General features: G+C 36.3%; 1 protein-coding gene across 3 annotated transcripts in view; it reads left to right on the top strand.

Annotated features, from left to right (window-relative positions):
* The window catches only part of MMP16 (matrix metallopeptidase 16), a 313046-nt gene that overhangs the window by 230433 nt on the left and 60074 nt on the right, over positions 1-22539 (top strand). For all 3 annotated transcript variants that reach the window (XM_058698495.1, XM_058698496.1, XM_058698494.1), the window contains exon 7: positions 19555-19693. In XM_058698495.1, coding sequence (XP_058554478.1) covers positions 19555-19693 — 139 coding nt within the window. The remainder of the gene's footprint in view (positions 1-19554; positions 19694-22539) is intronic.

Genomic DNA, 22539 nt, shown 5'->3' with positions numbered 1-22539 from the left:
AGCTTGGAGCCTGCTTCAGATTCTGTGACTTCCTCTCTCTCTGCCCTTCCCCCGCTCGTGCTCTGTGTCTCTCTGTCTCTCAAAAAATAAATGAATGTTAACAAAAAAAAGTTAGAAGAGCTGATTTCCCAATAGAGAGCACTGAAAGCGCTGTGGCAGGTGACCACAAATATTTAAAACACCGCATAATGAAGTGCAAAACACTATTTTGTGTGTGTGAAGAGGTAGAACCAGAACGAACATTAGGAAAGTGTATTTTGCCTCCGTAATGCCATACCTCACACTGAAATTCTCACTGCTGGGGGCATATGCTCAAATATCAGAGACCAAGGTAAAACTGCTCTACTGAACCTAATAAATATCACTTTCAGTCTTTTCAGTGTTAGAACATATAAAATATTAGGTTGTTTCTCCGTTTCTAATGATGAATGAGTCTGAGAAATTAAAGAAATTAAGAGACAGATACAGTCACACAACTCCGTATTTGATGGTACTTACTACGGGAGGGTGTGACTTTCATGTAAGGGTTGAATAGTTTCTGAATTCCATCAGCCTTCACATTGCCTGCTGGGAAGGCTTCTAATCCATCTTCTTGACAGGGGCTATCTCTGGACATAACACTTGGTCCAGTAGTAAATTATATACCTAAGGCCTCAGACAAGACCAAGAACTTAAGTTCCTTGTTTTTTAAACTAGTTCTATTTATCTTGTTTATTTTTAAAACACCAAAAGATAACAAAAGCACTGATCCTTTGAAGAAACAAGAAAGCAGAAAATAAAATTCTCAATTTGGATCAAAATGGCATTTTAATGGCATTTGAATTTGAAATAAAGACACTGGAGAATTGATTTTATTTTAATATAATGTGGCCAAATATGACTTTTCTTACAGTTTTTTTATTAATAATTCAGTGTTTTAAACATTTCTTCCATAATACTTATATGGGATCTAGGGAAATAACCCATAATCAAACTCAGTATCGCTTCGTTGAAACTTATAAATAGGGGCGCCTGGGTGGCTCAGTCAGCTAAGCGGCTGACTTCAGCTCAGGTCATGATCTCATGGTCCGTGAGTTTGAGCCCCGCGTCGGGCTCTGTGCTGACAGCTCAGAGCCTGGAGCCTGTTTCAGATTCTGTGTCTCCCTCTCTCTGACCCTCCCCCGTTCATGCTCTGTCTCTGTCTCAAAAATAAATAAATGTCAAAAAAAAAATTTTTTTAAAAAAAAGAAACTTATAAATAGTCCCAATAAACCAGACTTAAAAGTCTCTAAAAAGTCTCATATCAGTTCACATCAGGTTGTCTGCCAAATAAATTTGTTCCGAACTCATGAAAAACTTTCTTTTTTCAAGCTGTCTGAATCTTAAAATCATGAATAAGAGATTGTAGACATATACAATGAATATTCTACAACAATGTAAATAAACAGTATTTTGACTATTTTGTCCTTTAATGATGCTTCAGGAATAGCATCATTTTCTGTTTTAAAACTTTATGAGGTGCAAATAGTAAGTAAAGTTGTTGTGTGCTTAAAGTTTAACAAGTTACAGTTGGCTTTTTTTATACCACTCTTATTTACTGCTCTATTCCCAATGCTTAGCAAAGCACCAGGCTTTTGGAGGTGAAAAATAGGTCATTATTAAATGAATGAATACTTGATAATCAGTGATTTGAAAAGTCTTGAATGCTCAGCTAATAATTTGACAATGTTATTCAAGAAGATACTTTCAGGGACACCCTTACATTTTCATAGAATCATTAGATAATCAGGATAGATTCATGTTTAAGGGATGTACTCAGTTCTGAAGTGTGTTTCATGAGAGCAGAAAATAATTGTAGAGACAATACTCACTAATTCATCAAGAGGGGTTTTTGTTGTTGTTCATCTTTTAAATATTTGTAAATAGGATAGCCACTCCTATGAATTTTCATATAAGTTTAACAGAGTTGGAAACTTGTCAGTAATCCCCATTTTCCCTACAACTTTAGGCCTAAACTGAAAGAGGAAGTCAAATGTCCTTTCCGTAAGGTGTGTGTGGCATGTATCTCTATGACCTGAGATCACAGAGATAAGTGACTTGCCCTGATGTACAGAAGACCAAAGCCAGAGGCTAGAATCAAAGCCAGAACCCAAGGCTCTGAGTCTGTATAACCTACTATGCTATTTGGCTTTGTTTCCAGTGGCAAAAGAAGAAAAAACAAAACAAAACAAAACAAAACAAAACAACCCTGTGGACATTTCAGTCTATCTGTAATTGTAATAATTACAATAAACTTGGAAAAGATTTAGGGCAATTTTCAAGGCAAAAGTAATAGATATTTTTTAAATGCCTTTCAGCAAATTGTTGCCTTCTTTTCTGCTCCACCACTAGCCATTGCCAGCAGTGAAATATTCACATGCTGTAAAATCTGTGAAGCTCTGCCTTTTATTTTTGTACCTAATCAACTCTCTCTATAATTTTGTAACCATGTAGCCCACCCCGAATTACAGTTGCAAGCTACATGCGTTAATAATATGGAAACTACAGGAATGAAATGAACCTTTGAAAGTGGTTAGGGAGGCCAAAGAAAGAAAACTGAAATCCTTTTGACAAGCAGTTTCTGAAGCTGCTGACATTCCTTTAAAGGCCCTTTTCATGTTGGCACACAGAGAGGCTTTGCATACCACACCAAGTAAAACCTATTAACTGCCACTCCGGTACAAGGAACTAATAGTTTTCCATGAGACCTGGAAAGAAAATGGACAAACTTTCCTACTGCTGACCTTTCAGTTTGAAATTATGTTTTTGAAGTGTTGGACGAGGGAAAGAAAGACATAACTTCTTTTGGGATGTGTTGCTGGTCAATATCTACCTCTTTCATTTCCTTGAGAGCTGTGTATGGCAACGTCATAAATATTTTATAAATTATAAAAATAAAGGGGCATTGTGAACCCTGGGTCTGTGCTACATACGCTAAAGAATCATCAGAACATAACAGGAGAGGAAAATGTACTATTTCTTTTGGTTACCTTATGTTTTACAATTTGGGTCAATAAAAATATTTGAAAATAAAGCAGTAACCTCTCTTACTTGGCATTAAAAATGATGTTAATGTGAAGTAAAAAAAAATTAGTTAACAATATCATTATATGATACTCTTTTCACTCTTCTAATTCTATCAATAATTCTCAGATAATTCTATCTTTTTATAAATTAGTCCACAAATTAATAATAGCACAAAAATAATAAATCATTTTAGAAGTAATAATATTTGTCAATAGAATCTGTGGTGTTTTGCATGTATTTGTTATTTGCAAGGATTCTGTTTGGTTATGTAGGGGAAACCAACACAGAATAGTTATTTTAGAGCTAAAGCATGTTTGGGGAAAAGAAATGAATATAATTATCCTACATTAAAAATATACTATAGTGCTGCCCCAAGAACCCACAATATGTGGTTATGTTGTACATGAAATAAAGAGCTCTTTCTGTTATTTCCAGTAACATACTCTGCTCTGGTCTAGACCCAAGACAGACCCACCTTATGCTAAATAAATGTCATGGTACTTCATATTAAAGTGAGAATTTAGTGTGGGTTTTGGGCAGAGACTGATACAGCATCTACAGATTGTTTTCTTAAAGATCTTTAATTATGCATTTCAAACATGAAACATATATAGCATCATTGAAATTGCTAGTATATACATGAAAACCAAAGGGAGAAACACTGGTTAAAGTTGAATTTTATGTTCAACTGTAACCCAGACACTCCTGAAACAAGGTATAAAACTTAAGCATTTGTAATCTGCCTATCCAGGTAAGACCTAAGGTGATGTCACTTCTGATTTTAAAAATGCTATTTGGGGGTTATTTTAAACCATCAACAATTTGTTGTGTTATTTTTTTAACTTTTTAAAAACTTTTATATTAAATTTATATTAAATTTCATTTGTAAAAAATGGAAAGAACAACCAAACTCTGGATATAGAAAAAAATTAAGGTAGCATAAATCAGAATTATGGTACTTGGAGATGCTAAAAATGTCTAGGATGGAGGCCAACTGTTATTCAGGGGTGAAAGTCACTGTTTCAAGGTCAAGTCCTTGAGTTTATGGGCAGGCTGCCTCAGTGGTTCAGGCTCTAAAGTTAACAAATTAAAGTCACTAAAGACTGGCTGATGCATGATCAAAAATTACAACTTACCAGTTTACAACGATAATTATAATTATCATGAAGAAAAATATGAATTATTTGTGCTCAAGAAAATTTTGTGTTATAAGCCATATTATAATCAGAAGGCTGTTTGTGAATCAGTTGGACAATCTGAATGGTGTCCCTGGAGCCATCATTTTTTGATAGGCTGATACTCCTGGTGTTACTGCTAGCACATAGTTGAAATTGTACACGGTCACATCTGTTAAGTTTTCCAGACATACCTCCCCTAGTATTGAGTCCCTCTCACCAAAATCTGCCTATTTGTACCCTCTTTTCTAGACAATGTACAGTCAGAGTCACCCATTTTTAAAACTTCCACTTATAGAGGATTTCTTTAGAACAGTTAGGACCTGAGACTTACATACCCTGGACATTCTTCAATAGATTTGAATCCCCAGGCTCCCCAAGAAATACCCTCCATTTCCTGAGTGGGTTATTGTTCCAGATGGCCAGTCTCATCTATTACAGGCTAACTTCTTACTTAACTTCCATAAAGGAAAATTTTGTGTGTAAAGTATGACCTTGAAGTTACTACATTTCAAAATAAAGTTTGGAAAATATTAATAATAAAGATTAAATTGGGGGAAAAGGGCAAATGTATTTTTTATTTGGAAAAAAAAATGCCTTTATATTTTACAAAAGCACATTTCCACCGTGGATAACTTTAATCTCCATCTCTTGTCCAATGCATTCATTGATTTATTTGTGTGATAAATGTTTATAAGTTCCTGCTCTTGCCTGGAAGCCTTCTAGGATCTGGGATATTGCAGTGAACATCACAAAATCCTTCTCCTACAACAAGCTTTATTTGAATAGAGGAGGATACACTCAAAATCAAATAAATATACATAAGTATAGAAGCAATCAATAAATTCAGTGGTGAAAATGAAACAGAGCAATATGACAGATGTTAGGCACTGGGGCAGGTGGGAAGGGGATACTGTAGTTTGAAGGATCTTCTGAAGAGGTGACATTTTCATTCAGGCTTAAACAGCAAGAGTGACTAGCGATGCAAAGATACGAGGAAATAACATTTCAGTTAGACCCGCTTCTAAATAACATTAAGGTTTTATGGCTGAAAGTTGTAGTCATGGCACCTCTACTTAGGATACCACAATTCGCATTTCAGCTGATTCTACCAACAAAGCTGTAGAAAGATTCCAAGTTCCTGATCAATATTCATAGTGTTTCTGCTAAAGATTGGCTCTAGAAACACTGGGGCCTTAGGATTGTCTCACTCAACATTTTCGTATAGTCTTGGACCACTACTGCATTTAAGAATTTATTTTATTGGCAATACCAAAGCCTTGAAACAAATCAGTATGTGGGGGAAAAAAATCACAATGTTCGTCAAGGACTGAAGCAGCACTGTTCAATAAAACTTGTTACAATGCTGAAAATGCTTTATGGAGATAAGGTTTCCAGAACAGTAGCCCCTAGTTACATGTTGCTATTAGGCACTTCAAATGTAACTAGTGCAACTGAGGAACTGATTTTTAAATTATACTTAATTTAATTTAAATGTAAATAGTAACATGCGGCTAATGGCTACCATATTGACAAAGCAGGTCTAGAGAATTAATCTTCAATAATTTATCAGTGTTTCGGACCATACACATTAATTAATTCCTTAAAATTCTGAAGCCACATCTTTGGGAGTATAAGAGGTAAAAATGAAGCATTTATATCTTAATTTATACTTTATTGGTTAAAAGCATGTCGCAAACACAGCATGTTTATAATGAATTTAGTCATTTTGCTGCCACCACACTTCCCATTTGTTTTTCCTTTGGCACAGGCTGAAATATAGTTTACTCGCTTTGACTTTGGAGGTAATGGTGCAATACTCTACATAGGGAAGAACTGAACCAGAACAATGTACAAAAGGCTATTAAATTGAAAAGCATTAGTCTCTGTTCCTCTGATGTGTTTTGTGTTCACGGTCATAATTTCCGCTATTTCTGACTAGTAAGAAAAAAGTAGTGATGGAATCTGATTGAGGAAGAAAAAATCTGAAAAGATCTTCAGAATAAAAAGTAGGTATTACTGTTGTTAACCCCCCCCCCAACAAGGAAGAAAGAAAGAAAGGAAGGAAGGAAGGAAGAAAGAAAAAGAAAAAGAAATCATGAACAAGAATGAATGAATGATAGCACAAAAATACTGCAAAGCAATAATCTATATTATTTTTTGGTCATTAGCAGCAGAAAATATCTCATTTTTATCATACTAATGAATATTTTATGTAATTATGATTATTACTAATCTTAAAAAAAAATGCTATAGAAATCAGCTATGAAAGTAAAAGTAATAATGTCCAAAAAAAAAAAAAGAAAGCAATAATTTTACTTCCCCAAAGTGAAGTTACTGTAGGCGATAATGCATTTTGTAAGGTTAATAGAAAAGAAGAAAGACTTTCTCATTTCCAAGATTTTCCAGAAACAATATAGATTATATTTTTTCTTCTAGCTTGGCAGACTGAACTCAAATATACATGCTTGAGAATGGCATTTGGTAGTCATATTAGTTTTATATAAACTAGATCATATGAGACCTATTCAAACCACTAAAGCTAGTAATAATTAAAATATTACCCAAAGCCATCTTTTTTTTTTTTTTCTAGTTGTCAACTTTGGCTTTGGAATTGAATGAAGCAATGCCTATTTTGTAAAGTTCTATAAAAATATATCTTGTGAATGCATTTTTAGTTATAACAGGAATATGCAAGTAATTTTTGTTATCAAATAATGGATAATTTCTACTAATGAGTTTGAGGACTAAAAGATACATGAGCTGGACCATATATCACCAACTCACTCACTTTATGCAGAAGATAGCTCGCTAACTCAGTTCTCCTTTCAGAAAATAATGCTCTAAATATTGCCTGATACAAAATCTAAGGCACAAATGTCTAACATTTAGAAACACTGTATCAATAACAATGGCTTTATATTGTTTTTATTTAATTTTGGATAGAGTATAAGATTTAACTAAAATGATTCTTTTCTTTAACATCATTCACTTAAATATTAAACCCTTTTAGTTCTATTAAAATGGTGTTTTCTTCACAAAATAATCAATAACGAAATTTTCAGGAATAAATATGTAGCAGAAAGTGAGATTCATCTATATTCATTATGTCCATAAAACTAATTACAATTGCAAATTCTTTTTGAACCACACAATAAAATTCAAGAAAAGTTGAAAAGCTCTGAAACGTTGCATAAAAGATAAATAGGAATTTATTTTGGTCTTCATATATAAGCAAAAGACAGAAAAAAAAAATAATTTGCTCAACTAAATAATCAGGTTGCTCACCTAAACAGGTTTTGCTCCTTACTTCCATGTCAATTTGAATCCTCATGAAGAAATACAGGCAGGATAGTCTTAATTATCCTGGAACTCTCATCAATATCCCCCAACAGACAAATTTTAAATGGGCATAGCATAAATGTGCACTTGAAACACAGGCTATATTGAACAGGGAGGGATTTTTTCACATAAGTATTTTACATAAACCCATCTTCTCTTTTTTGACACTTGTATTTTTATCAGTCTTTAACACCTAATTTATTTATTTATTATCTGCAATATTGTTTTGTTCACTTGATAATCCTCACTCGGGAATGTGTGTTTCCTTATTTACCAATTACTATTTTATCTAACTCAATTCCTTCTTTTCTCCAGACACTGCCAAGGTGCTTCCCTCCTGACATCCTAATAATGCTCTCTTTTCTAACCCTCCCCAGCTCTAGCACAATCTCTGTCAGACGCTTCTAATTCTACATTTCTTTTCACTTCATTTCCTCCTTATTTTAGTCCATCATTTCTATGTCTGTCTTCCTATATATTCTATTTTATTGATTTGGCATTGGATGCCCCATCAAGCTGCTGTTTTCATATTGCATTCTGTGCAGTTGGTTCTAGAATTACCACTCTTAGTTACCATCCCACCCCTCCTAGAGCACCCACCCACCCTCATGTGCCACTTACACTTCTGGTGTTCAAACCTCATTTCCTCTTCTCCCCAGAAGATATGTCCTCTCTTGCCCATCATCACCATTAACCTGATGGGACATAGACTATTTTGTACTCTCCTTTGGTATGATGTGTGCTAACTTCCTTTTCCATACTACCCCTAAAGTTTTCCTGTGAAAGCCCAGTCAACACATCCTTCTTCACCTCTTCACTGTCAGAAGCTTCTGAAATTTCTCTCAATTTACAAATCTTCCAGCCAAGTGAGAGGCATTTTATCTCTTTTATGCAAAAATATTACCATGTTAAACTTCTTTATTTAGTCAAAACATCAAATCTTATATACTATATTTAATCTTCTGTCATGAGACTCCTTATTACTTAGAATAATTTTCAAAAATTATTTGGCTTCATAGTAGTTGTTCAAGGGCTCCATTATTTGGCTGAGTGATTTGGAAAGTCATTTACTTATTTTTATTTGGGAGAATTTTCTCCTTTTTTTCCCCTCAAAAGTAAGCAGATAGTGCTTATTCATATTTGTTTCACTTGATAGAAATGAACCAGTAGCATAGTGCTTTCCATTTGTTAATGATTGTGATAATCTGACTTCCCACGGACTGCCTAAGAACTCCATCACTGTTTTATGGCACATCAGGTTGTTTGTTGAGGATTTCCTTTGAGTTTAAGGAAGGGCAGTTACCTTTTGACCTTCATTTTCAAGTAAATAAACCACAGCAAAACATTGGCAACAGAAGGAATGTTTTCAGGAGTATATTAGCATAAAGTAATTAGGCAATGGTAATGAGGATCAGTCTCTCCTGTTATGGCAACAAGTGCTCCTGAACCCTGAAACAAAGTCACTTAGGAATCTTTCAGGGTTTTTTGCTCTGTAATTCCTTGGGAGTTCTCTGCCCAATCTACCCTTATCTCTTAGGAGCAAACCTCTAATTCAACATAGGCCTTAAACACCTAATTTGTTGACAACTAACTTTGTGTCCCTTTGAAAGGAGAAGGACGTTTCCCTCTGGCACATTCTCTCCAGGGCATCAGCTGCCCTTCCTTGCCCCCCACCCCCACCCCCCTACACACCCCAAGCCTCTGCACTTGCTCAGAGCTTTTTAGTGGAGTCTGTTGATGACTCTTTGCTTCTGCCCATTGCATTATTTTTATTGCTGATTGTCTGCACTACCCACATTCTTTGAGCTCAGTGAGTTTCCTTTTGTGTTTGAAGAAGAAGCCAAAAATAATAATACTCCACAGCACTAGCTCAACCCTCTGATTATACCTATGTGATACCATGAACCGTCTCTTTCCTACCCTCCATGGCATGACCGTGTCCTGGCATACTGACCACCTCTGCTCTACAAAATGCAATGAGAATAAACAGAAAGGTTACCTAAAGGGCAGGAATAGTCCTTGGAGAATAGAGGCTTTAAGTAAATATCCCCCAAGGTAGTAAAGCTTGCTTGAATTAAGTCTAAAAAGAGAGAGAGAGAGACAGAGAGACAGAGAGAGAAAGCAAAGAATGATAATGATACTCATGGGAAGGAGAGTAACACCTAGAAACAAACTGGCAGATGGATAATTTCCATGCAATAGTCTAAGTATGCTGGTAGATGTGCGATGCTTAGAGGGGTAGTAAAGAGGGCCTGAGAAAGCCTTTCCGTGGGGATGCTTAAACTAAATATTGACCAACCAGTCCCCCTGCATCCAGACTGAGGAAAAGACTTGCTGTTATGTCTTCTGTCTTCCACTGCCTGGTTTTCTCTATCTTTGAACACTTATTCAGCACCCCATGCTGGCTCCTGTTCCAAGGCTGAGGAATACAATGTTTGAATAAGATAGATGAGGTGCATACTCTGATGAGAGACAGGTGAGCAAACAAATAAAGATGATTTCAGAGAACAATAGGTATTGTGAAGCAAATAAAACCTGATGAGTTGAGAGAAAAAAAATTGAGGAAAGACCACTTTAGATTGGGTAGTTAAAAACTAAATTGAATACACCGCCCTATGTACCTTGAGTAAAAATAGCCATATACTTGATTCAGCAGGAACATAGTTTTTATTGCAAATGAAATATCTTTCTTCAGGTCAAAACTAAAGTGATGGTAATTCTTGATAGGTGTGCTAATGACACAGCTGTTTTCCGGCTCATTATATTCACTAAGTGGTAGTTTCTGTTTCACAGAGGCAGCAGTAACAGCATTTCACAGTCTTTTGAAATTAGTTGTTTGCCTCTGCTCCCCTCTAGATTGAATGTACATTCTTAAAGAGTTCATATTTTTGGAAGCTAAAACTGCTAGTGCAGTGGGAGGAATGAAACCTTTTCTATTTTTCAACACTTAATGATATGATATGTGAACTGAAATTTAGATCTCTCCGCCAATATTCATGATCCTTAGATCCCAAAGGAGGTGTGTGTTGGGGGAAGGGGGGTTGTGGAGCAAGGAAGCAAAAGGTCCTAGCACTGTGCGGTGCAATTACATATGGAATTTGAGGCTCCTTACCTTAAATGCAGTGTAGTGATGAAACATTTTTTAGTACACTGTTCTCCTCTGCATCATAACCATCACAAAGTGGTTTCTGAACAAGAGTAAATGCAAGAAGAAACAAGTACAAAGGTGTAAGGACCTAAAAAGAAAGCAGGGTCAACATACACACACACACATCTTTCTCTCTCACCTCGGAGCTTTCTGTTCTAGGACCAAACCACATTTGTGGCACACAAACGCTTCTTTGCCATTCATTATTCACATATATAAATGGATTAAAAGCTGTAAATATTTATGTTACTATATGTTCTAATATGGATGAATAATTATGAATTTTTAAGTTTTAAAAGTTAGTATTCGTTATGTCAGGACTTAAGAAATACTAATTAACAAAAGAGTGACCCATAGCTGACATATCATGTAACCTTTGGGTGTCTAGGTTTTTCAGTATGAATTAATCTAAAAACAAAGGATTTTTTTTTTTTACCATTTAGAGACTATAAAAGGTGTTGTCTACATTTAGCACAAGTAGTAAACAAAATATTCCGCAAATGCCATATCTCCTTTCCTTTGAAACACAAATATATTTTATTTATTAAAATAATTTACATTTCTAAATCCAGATGCTAATTCTCACAGATTCTTCTTTGAAAATAGTCCAAGACATTAAGGAATATTCCAGAATTGTGAATTTTGAAATGATTTAGAAGAGTCACCTGTTAATATGTTACTTCCTTCCCCAATCATAGTGACTCTGTATTTCGAACATTTTTAAAATGCAGACACTATCCAAAGTGATTTGACCCATAGAGGTGGAAGAATTTTCCTTTTTTCCCTGTAGGTTCTTTGGTTCGTCTGATAATTAAATTGACATAAGACAGATTAACAGGAGGAAACAAAATTAATTCTATATGTGTAGAGCTCCATGAAAATAAGAGACCTCTTCAAAAGGGGAAGAGGGACATTCACAGGACATAAGAAAAGCAGGTATTTGGTAATTAGATGTTTGCCCTGCCATATGTGTTGGTTGTTCAGATAAAAAGTTACCTCTGGTAATATCTCTCCTTTTGCACCAGGCCCCCTATCTAAATTCTTTTAGGTAGTTAAGAGAGAGGTGAATTTTTGTCTTGAATCTGCTGGGTCTTGATTGCCTTCAGCTGAAAATATCCGCATGCCGAAGTGGCACGTTTGGGGATAGCATATTCTGCCCCTCTTCAGACATGTCAAGATGTGCTGCTGCGTTATTTCTCCCAGAATCACATCTGGTTCATCTTTGCCTGATGAGCCCTGAAAATTGTGCTTGCAAAATCATTGCAGAAATTCATGCCTGCCTTGGCGAAAAAGTGCATTTTAGTGGTGGCTTTGAACAGGTTTTCTCCTAAGGTTTATAGACCAAAATCCGGTTTGTGTCAGCTCTTGTGATAAGATAATGAAAACTTCTCAGAATGGCATTGTCTTTGCCAGATACATCTATTAAGCATCCCTTAGATTTTTTTTCCTCCAATTTTCTTTCCCAGTGTTGAAAAAGAAATATAGCTAATTAAATGTAAATGGCCTTGTTCTCTTTCTTTAAATACTACAATACCTTTTACAATTCTCAGTACAGGCAGTAAATTTGAATACAATAGTTTAGTGTAAAATCAAATTAATGACTTTATAATATATTTTTATGGTTTTATAAGGTGAGATTTTTACATTTCTAGTTCACATATGTTACTGTTGAATGGAGCATGAATTGCAATTAAATGGCACGGAACATAGTTTCGTTTCTTTTTTAAAGCATAAACGTGTTGGTTGCAGTATTATTTATAATAGCAAATTTAAATGGCTAGAATGGAGCCTTACTAATCTTACATTTGCTAGCCAGAATGCTATTTAGCCATCACAAATACTTATGAAGATAATATAATAATATTTTATCATAAGGGAATTGCCTATGTATTTTCAGGTTTTTTAAATGAGTGTATATTCTAAACTTTTTATTATGAAAAATTTCAAAAACAGAAAAGTTGGAAGAATGAATACATGCACACTTAACATCTAAATTTAACAACTGTTAGTGTTTGCCTGTATCTTCTGTGTGTATGTGAGCCATGCAACATGACTGCCCAAGCTTTTGGTTAAACCTTTGAAGGAAAGTTGTTGATATCATCAAACTTCATCTTTAACTATAGGATCTAAGTTTTGGTGGCTCAATCAGTTGAGTGTCTGACATCAGCTCAGGTCAAGATCTCACAGTTCATGAGTTCAAGTCCTGCATCAGGCTCTCTGCTGTCAGTGGGGAGCCCGCTCTGGATCCTCTGGATCTCTCTCTCTCTCTCTCTCTCTCTCCTTCTCTCTTTCTTTCTCAAAAATAAATAAACATTTTAAAAAATATACAGGATCTAGGGATTACCCATGCATTGCATTTGGTTGTCAGGTCTATTTAGATATTTAACTCATCATTCTTCCCAGGCTTTTCCCATGATTTTTTTTTTTTTTTCTTGCTGAGACCAGGCCAGTTTTCCTGTAAACATGCCACATTCTGGAATGTGCTTGATTGCTTCCTTTACATGTCATTTAACTTATTCCTTTATTCCTATGAACTGGAAGAAGTTAGGTGTAAAAGCTCAATTACATTCTATTTTAAACATGTTTGACTTCTATCTGTGTGTGCTTCATAAACGATTCTGTACCTTTCAATGCCTGGCTACTCTATTATGTATCACATTAGGGGGCACATAATATCAAAGTTGCCTTCTGACTGATACAAATCTTGATCACTTGGCTAAGGTGGCAACTCCCATATTTCTGTATTGTAATGATACACTTTCAATGCTAAAATAAACACAAATACACACATGTACACAGGAGTGCATGTGAAATTTTAATAATATTGGTGGACTGTATCAATCTCCAGTTTCCTAGGTTTGATATTATGTAAGAGTTATCATTGGGGAAGGTTAGGCAAGAGTATAAGAAATCTGTTATTTGTTATAGCTGTCATGTGAATCTACAGTTACTTCAATATAATAAGCTTTTTTAAAAACACAGCAGCTAAATTATGGGCTGATTTTTAGTAATATACATTGCTAGCAGTGAACAAATTAATCTAATAATTGGCATTTATCATTATCAATTTTTATTCCGGTAGATTCAGTAATTATGTATGAGCTTAGTCAAGCATGTGGCATTATTAAACATGTTTAAATACTAAATTGTATAAGAAATTGTGATCATTTGCTTTCACTGTGTGCTTTTGAAGTATATCTAAGGCAGTGGGTCAGTTGAATGGGGCACCTGTACCAAAGCATACTTTTCCTTTGTGTAACTCCAGCACGGCCATCAATTATCGTTTTCTCAAATTTCCGTTTCATTTCTCTTGCCCCTTCAAACAAGCGGTGGCTTAGGATGGTAAACATTTGGATGTCTGTCTAAGGCTCAGAACTCATTGCTGGCTCCTTCTTGCCCAGATTCCATAATTTCCTATGCACTGCTCCCTCCCAACCTCCAGTCCTGTGAGACCACTTGGTAAGTCTGGCTAGCAAGGGTGGGTCCAGGGTTGAGAGCACTCACCTGGTGTCTCAGACATCTCATTCTGCCCTGAGAAGCAGGAGAAGGAAACACAGGCCTACCAACACAGCAGAAGCCACCACCTCTTCCTCTCCCCTTTAAACATTCATATAAATTGCCCTTTCCCTTATTATTGCCATGACTTTGTCTCTCATTCACTATTACTACATGTCTGATTTTTTTTTCATAGGTACCAGGTTCATTTTGGACATCAGATTTCCCAGACACTCTCTAGGCCACTCAGAAACAGTACATGATTGCTTGTAAACAAATCTATATGTAGAGACAAACGTGTTTCTCTGTCCCCCCCCCCCCCATAGCTGGTGAGTTTCCATGGTAAGAATATCATTTTAATAAATAGTCTGATACTCCTATTAAGAAGTTAGGTTGGTTTGAACAATCTCAGATATATGTTAGTCATCCTATGGTGGTTTGATGAAAAAATAGAGGAATTTGTTCTTTAAGCATGTGTGTAGGTCTCCTACAATATGCCAGACATAGCTCCCAAAGCTGATCCTTCAGTGTTAAGGAAACATACTGCCCCTACTTGGGCATATAGCACAGTGCAGCAGGGGGAAGACTGTACCACTTTAAAATTGATAATACAGCAACAGATTGTGTAAGTGCTGTGAAGTGAAATTACAGACTACTATGAAACAGTATAACAGGGTCACCTGATTTCAGTCAGCGGGCAGGTAAGACCTTTTTGTGCAAAGGAAATTTCAGCTGAAAATGAATAGATGATTCACACTTCATCGGATGAAGTGTGTGAGGAAGGGAAAGAACATTCAAAGTGGAGAAAACTGCATAGGAGAAGTCTTAAGGAAGAAAAGAGCTTTCCTCTATCAGAAACTGAAACAATGCCGATGTCACTAAAACATCATGAGCACAAAAGGGACCTGCAGTGGTTGTGCACAGGCTGGAGGCAGGGACCCAGTCTGAATTCCATTTTGGATGCAGGAGGAGACAGACCGGGAGCTTTGAGTTGGCATCGCAGTCATCTTGGTGAAATACAGTGGCAGCTCGGAGTAGGATGGTGACAGAGAAGATGGCAAGGAATCAAGGGGTTTCAGATGCTATTTCAGAGGTGAAAGCTGGAGGAAGCCCACAGTGGCAGGCGAGGGCTGAGGAACCAATGATGCCTTCTGTAATGTTCAGTTTAGACACACGAGGCATTCATAGATTTACATCAAGTTGTTGGCTAAATAACGAATCTATGTATCAGAAGAGAGGTAAAAGTAGATCGTCTACTAATTGGTTTCTAAAAAGTCTGAAAATAGCACCCTCTTCAGACAGCAGGAGGATCCTTTTTCTCCATAGTTGTCAGCAAACAATATGCCTGTATTAAGACAGAGTTTTAGGGGCACCTGGGTGGCTCAGATGGTTAAGCGTCTGACTCTTGATTTTGGCTCAGTCATGATCTCATGGTTCATTAGATCGAGCCCCGCATCAGGTTCTGTGCTGAGAGCATGGGGCTTGCTTGGGATTCTCTCTCTGCCCCTCCCTGGTTCATATGCTTTCTCTCTCTCTCTCTCTCTCTCTCTCTCTCTCTCTCAAAATAAATAAACATTTAAAAAAAAACAAAGAGATATGGGCCTCCTGGGTGGCTCAGTCAGGTAAGCATTGGACTTCGGCTCAGGTCATGATGTCGGGGGAGGTGGGTTTGAGCCAGACATCGGGTTCTATGCTGAGGGCTCAGAGTCTGGAGCCTGCTTTCGATTCTGTGTCTGCCTCTCTCTCTCTGCCCCTCCCCCATTCACGTCCTCTCTCTCTCTCTCTCTCTGTCAAAAATAAACATTTAAAAAAAACCAGAATTTTAAAGGGGATTAAAAAAAAAAAGCAAACCCAGTTCCTCATGTGTGTTATTGCTTCGTGGTATATAGCCTGTAGTACTCTGTGTATTTGTTATCTGTGTGAACAAGGTGGTCTGCCTGGATCCCATGCTATACGGAACAAAAAAATCTGTGTAAACTTGTAGCTAATGTGTAATATTGGTGTTTAACTAGGAATTCCTCCTTGGTAATTTTTAAGTGCTATTTTTTTCTATAAGTTGACATTGCACATGTGCTAGTTTTGATTATTTTTAGGGTATACTTCCACTCCTTCCACCCCCTTTTATAAGGGCTGTAGCCAAAAAAAGGCCAGTGGCAAGATAGAAACAACAGATTTAGAGCTCGGTGATTCTTCTTTCTTTCCCCTTAAACCAAAGACCAAAACAAAACGTACATTGTTTGGAAGGGTGAAACAGTTTGTTTCTTTCCTGCATGGTTCAAAGACCTTTGTATATCATACCTTTCTAAAAATAATGGAATATATACTAAACATCTGCCTATTCAAGTAGAACATTTGTATTCTTGTGACATCTGCATGGCTTTTGACTTCTAAAAGGATAACTTACCTTTACTTGGTCCTTTCCTCCGTAAACGCGTTTTCTTTCAAGAAATATTTAGTAAGCTTCTGCCATGTGCAAGGCATTTTTGTGGAAACGGGAAACCACAAATGAACAAAGACAGATATCTTTGCCATCATGGAGTTTATATTCTAGTGGAGAGAGAATGAACAGCAAATACAACATGCATTGTGCTAAAACAGTGATCGACATGGTGCAGGAAAATAAAGGAGGGGAGTGAAAATCACATGTGGGTGGGTGGAGTGTGAGAATTCAGTTTTAGGTAGTGTGGTGAGAGGAGGTTTCACTTAGAAGGGAAATTTGCATAGAGACTTAAATACCATTTTAAATATCCTCTTTCTACAAAATCGTTCGCAAGCCCCATTTCTGAAATGGCAACCTAGAGTGACTGTGACATGTTTACATCCTCTGTGACAGAATGCTTGGCAAATTATTTGTACCATTGCTTTCTACCACTCAGAGAAGACATGGATAAGTGGAATAGAAGCACAACGTGAATATCTGCAATTTATATAACTCTCTGCCAAGGCTGCTGTCAATGAGAAGTTGTTCTGAACTCACCTATGATTCCATATTACCTTCTGAATGTTTGCAAATGGACTGTGCCTATCTTGAGGCAGAATTTACATTTTCTTCCCCATAGTAGTGGCAAGTTGAGGCTACGTTCCTGTCTTCACACAGCAGCGTACGTCTGTCCCAAAGAGCCATGGCCGTGTCTCAGTACTGGGGAGATAGAACAACGTGAAGTGCTTGTCTGAGAAAAATTGGAATACAGTTCAGGCTTTTTCCCTGATGTTTTTCTGTCCTTCAGCTCAGAGAGCTTTCCATTTCATTGTTCCATAAATAACCATGGCCAGTTATTTCTTTATCTGAATCCAGTAGGTATTTACCCATTTTTATTTATTATTTTAGGATAGATAGATAGATAGATAGATAGATAGATAGATAGAATTTAAGAATAATTTTTATGGAGATTGACATAGTTTTAATGAAAAGCTCTTTGTGGTAGTTAGATGAAAATGCTGGCTTTCTTTTAAATTATGAGAATATCTTCTGCTCACATACTATTAGCAGTAAGCCCTGGATCTTCATGCCCTCATATATGTCCCTGAATCAATCTTTTCATGGCCTAACTTTGGATTTTAAAGTCTGTTTAATCAAGATATGTATTAATTCCAGCTACCTGGCACCAAAAAAATTATTAAGAAGAGGTTGAAAATATAAGAGGTTAATCTCTTATATTAACCTCTTAAATATAAGAGGTTAGTCTCTTTCCTGTTGGCAGGAAAGAGATGCGTGGCTAAAGCTATAATATGGCTGAAGTCTGAAGAAGAAACAAAGAGCAGGAACTAAAATTGTAAACAAAATTGTAAAGGAAAATAAGATAACTAGTTTCAATACAATTTTAACAATAATAAAAACCAATCTGCCAGGTCCTCAGAAAGTTCTTTATGTTTAAAACAGTAATTATACTATGAGTCAATTATTAGTTTGTAATAACCCAATGACTAGTGTCTTGACCAGGATGACCATTGTTAAGAGACAAAGCAGGAATAGGATATGAACTTAGAGATGTTAATTAAACTAGTTCCTTCTTTATAAATCACAACGTCCGTAGAGAAGACAGCCCAGGATAGCTAGAATGAAGTACAATTACCCAAAGATCCTAAGAAAATTTTTATATTTGGATTCATTTATATGGGATGGGAAAAATTCATTTTTATCATACCACCTGAAATCCAAGAATCCTCAGTTGATTGTGTGTGTGTGTGTGTGTGTGTGTGTGTGTGTGTGTGTGTGAATGACCATATGAATAACTGACAAATCCTAGAAAATCTAGTCAGGCTAAACAATTATTAGCCAAAAGATTGGGAAAGCCCTATAATAAATCACTTATTAATATCTAAGTCAGGGAAGGAGAGCAGAGAAGACTTGAGTTGGAAGTATTTTTGTAAAACATACTTATCTAAGTAGTATAAATATATAACTTCCAATTGAAATGTTGTCTGTAAATACAAATTTTGAAATAAAGTAAAATAACATAGTTTAGAATATCCTTAGTTTTTCCAATATTAAAGCACTTTGAATAGTCTTATTCTGAAATTTTCAATAGAAAATATTTTAATGTAATCAAATACAGCATTTTTGAAAAATTTTTTGCCATTAGTAAGAATTTATGGCAAAACATATTGTGTGCAAGCTAATGATTAATTCAACAACATTTATAAATACTTGCTATGGGGTAAGTCACGTATTTTCACTAGAGATAAGAGTAGACACTTTTTATATAAAATGACCAATGCTATGATTGAGTGAAGTCAGGATATTGTGAGAGTATATAGGAGAGGCAGTTGACCCAGATGGGAACCACTGTGATGATTTTTTTTATGATAACTTTGTTCATTTAGGGTCACCATATAATTTATCATCCAAACCAGAACATATTTGAAGGTGAAAGAGGACTCTATTTATAATTACATGGGGGAATGAGTATAATGTAGGCATATCAAGAAGGATGGCCTCTTTATTCCATCTCCAGCATTTTAGGTGTGAGATCTTGTGTATGTCTATAAATGCATACATATCCATATGCTGCTCTCTTATTCAGGAAAACTGACTTAATTCACAAATCTGGCAGGGACTTGCCTGTGCTACTTCTGGTTTTCCATCTAAAAGACCCTGGAGACAATGTAAAATGCTACAGTTAAATATTCTTATGTTATCTTTTAATCACACTGTGTGGATTAGAGATTTGGTGGTTAACTCCAAAAATACCTGTGATCACTGTAAGCAAGTTAATTAGATGCTTCTTTGCTTTGATGTGAGACAGTGAAAATGACACTAGTTTAGTTTTGGAAATGTTACAGCATTGCACAGCAAAATGCCATGAAGGCCTGCCTGTTTGTTGAGAGATACTTTTGCTTGCTTTGTAGGACCAGTGGTTTTGGCGAGTGAGAAACAACAGAGTGATGGATGGGTACCCCATGCAAATTACTTACTTCTGGCGGGGCTTGCCTCCTAGTATCGATGCAGTTTATGAAAACAGTGATGGGAATTTTGTCTTCTTTAAAGGTAAGGAATGTTTCCTATGTTTTGCTTTGCTGTGTTTTGGTCATTTTGTGCAGGGCCCTATAGCACGTATAGAAACGAATAAGTAAAACCTGTTGAATGAGGTTAGGTATCTTATTCATATTCTGAAATGAACTGTATATATTGACTAGAAATATAAATGAAGTAAAATCAATGATCATGTTTAACTCTCTAATTTGTTTTCTTATAAGGCATTCTCATATATAAGTCAAATTTAGAAAGCATTGTGTGGTTTCTTAAAATTTTTAGATTTGGCTTAAAAGCACAAGAAGTAAATTATGGGGGCTCCTGGGTGGCTCAGTTGGTTAAGAGTCCAACTTCAGCTCAGGTCATGATCTCGTGGTTTGTGAGTTCGAGCCCCATGTCCAGCTCTGTGCTGACAGCTCAGAGCCTGGAGCTTGCTTCGGATTCTGTGTCTTCCTCTCTGTCTGCTCCTCCTCTGCTCATTCTCTCTCTCTCTCTCTCTCTCTCTCTCTCTCTCTCTCTCTCTCAAAAATAAAAAAGAAAATTAAACATTAAAAACAGGTAAATTATGAATGAATCAATTGATTAATTACTAAAAAAGCCCTTTTTTCCATTAACTAAAGAGTTTTGTGGGGTTTTTTTTCTTTTTTTAGAGTATTTGAAATTGCTTGTTGTTTTTATAAAATGAAGTCTATTTTACTTCTTATTTTCATATACAGTATAATCTTTTTAGCTTTACTTGATTTAATAAGTGTGTTAAATAGTTTCCAGTAAACTAACAAATTGCTCATAAAGGCTAAGAAAACTCATGAGTAGGAAAATAAAATTCACCCAATTAATTTCACCCAATAAAATGTATTGCTTGTTATTTACCTAAGTGACAAATTTTAATTGCACAAATACTAACTGCCTCCCATACTAAAGTGAGATTACCTGGTAAAGTGAACTTAGTCAAGTGCCTGGTATTCTATCCTCAAAACTTTCTAGCATCCAAAACAATAAATCATAAGTGTGTGGGGGAAACACAGGGAAAGAGATTGAGTTGGAGGATTGACAGAATTGTGAGAAAATATTTGATAGAACTACTCTACAACCCAGCAATTGCACTACTAGGTACTGACCCAAAGGTTGCAAAAATACTGATTCAGAGGGGCACGTGCACCCCTAAGTTTATATAACAGCACTATCAATAATAGCCAAATAATGGAGAGAGCCCAAATGTCCATTGACTGATGAATAAAGAAGATATGGTATATCTATACAATGGAAAATTACTCAGCCATAAAAATAATGAAATCTTGCCATTTGCAATGACATGGATGGAGCTAGAGTATATTATGCTAAACAAAATAAATCAAAGAAAGACAAATGCCATATGACTTCACTCATGTATTTAATGAATTTAAGAAACAAAACAGATGAACATAGGGGAAAGAAAAAAAAAAAAAAGAGGGAGGCAAACCATAAGAGACTCTTAATGATACAGAACAAGCAAGGTTGCTGGAGGAGAGGTGGGTGGAGGATGGGCTGGATGGGTGATGGGCATTAAGGAGGGCATTTGTTGGGATGCTCACTGGGTGTTATGTAAGTGATGAATCACTAAATTCTACTCCTGAAACCAATATTACACTAAATGTTAACTAACTGGAGTTTAAATAAAATTTTGAAACAAACTAAAAAGATATTTGAGCTGAAACTGAGAACTAGGGTGCACACAAACATATCGATTGATTGCTGACTGATTGACTGATTGATTGATTGATTGAGTATATTAGCAAGAGCATAAAGGACTGAAAAGAAGCTTAAACAGGGATGGAAGTAGAAGGGAAGAAAAGGGGATCTTAACACCGCCCCCCCCAAGAAAAGTAATTATTCCCGGGATCAAACTAGGTGAATTTGTAGTAATGATGAGAATAATGAAAACCTAGGGTATAAGAAACACTTGTAATATTTTAAGGGAGATCCAAACTATCCATATAAAATGAAAGTTAATACCTGGAACTTATTTTCTCTTTACAGTTTGTTCCTGGAGAAAAGCGGGGTAGAATACATTAGTTATAAGTACATGAGGATTCTGCAGGCACACTGCCAATTTTTAACACTTACTAGCCGTATGAACTGGGCAAGTCTCTCTGTCTCAGTTTCTCTATCTGAAAAATGGGGTTAGCATTACTCCCCATCTCAGAATTAGTTTGAGGACTGAATTAATTACTACATGTGAGGCACTTGGCACACATAAGCGTTCGATAGATGTCAGCCATTACTCTTACTAGTATGATATTGGTAATCTTACTGCCCTCCTGCTATCCACAATAAGCGTGTAAATGAAGTGGACGTGCAGGTACATTGCACCACTGTGGACAAAGAAAAGATAGCGGCAAAAGGTTCTGAATCTTCGGGGCATGATATTTTGGAAGGAAATTCCCCTCCCCTACACTTTTCTTTGGTCCTATGAGCAATAACAACAGAAAGAAAGGAGGAATAAGCCCGAGGTAGCTTTTAGCTTGAAGGCTGTCCCCAGAGGCCCTGTCTCACCACAGAATCATTAGTGCTCTCTGACAAAACTGCCTGAGCAGAACCGGGCCTGGTCATAAATCAGTGTTCTGACAGCTCTTTACTGCCTTAGGGCCTTCTCACCTTTATTCACTTTGCTTCTCCTCACCCATTCACTTGTGGAATGGGCACCTCCTTTTCAGTTTTTCAACAGCCAACAGAAAAGGCACCTCCTCAGAATGTCCCTCTGTCCACCCTCTTTAAAGTCACGCCTTCCAGCTTGCACACAGTGTATGGAAAAAGTTGAAGTCACCTCTAGCATTCAAATGTAAATTACCTGAGAGATTTATCGTATTTCCTTGCACATTACT

Source organism: Neofelis nebulosa, chromosome 14 (genome assembly GCF_028018385.1).
Source record: "Neofelis nebulosa isolate mNeoNeb1 chromosome 14, mNeoNeb1.pri, whole genome shotgun sequence".
NCBI lineage: Eukaryota > Metazoa > Chordata > Mammalia > Carnivora > Felidae > Neofelis > Neofelis nebulosa.
The sequence above is the reverse complement of the archived record's forward strand: the minus strand, read 5'-3'. Positions and strand labels throughout refer to the sequence as shown.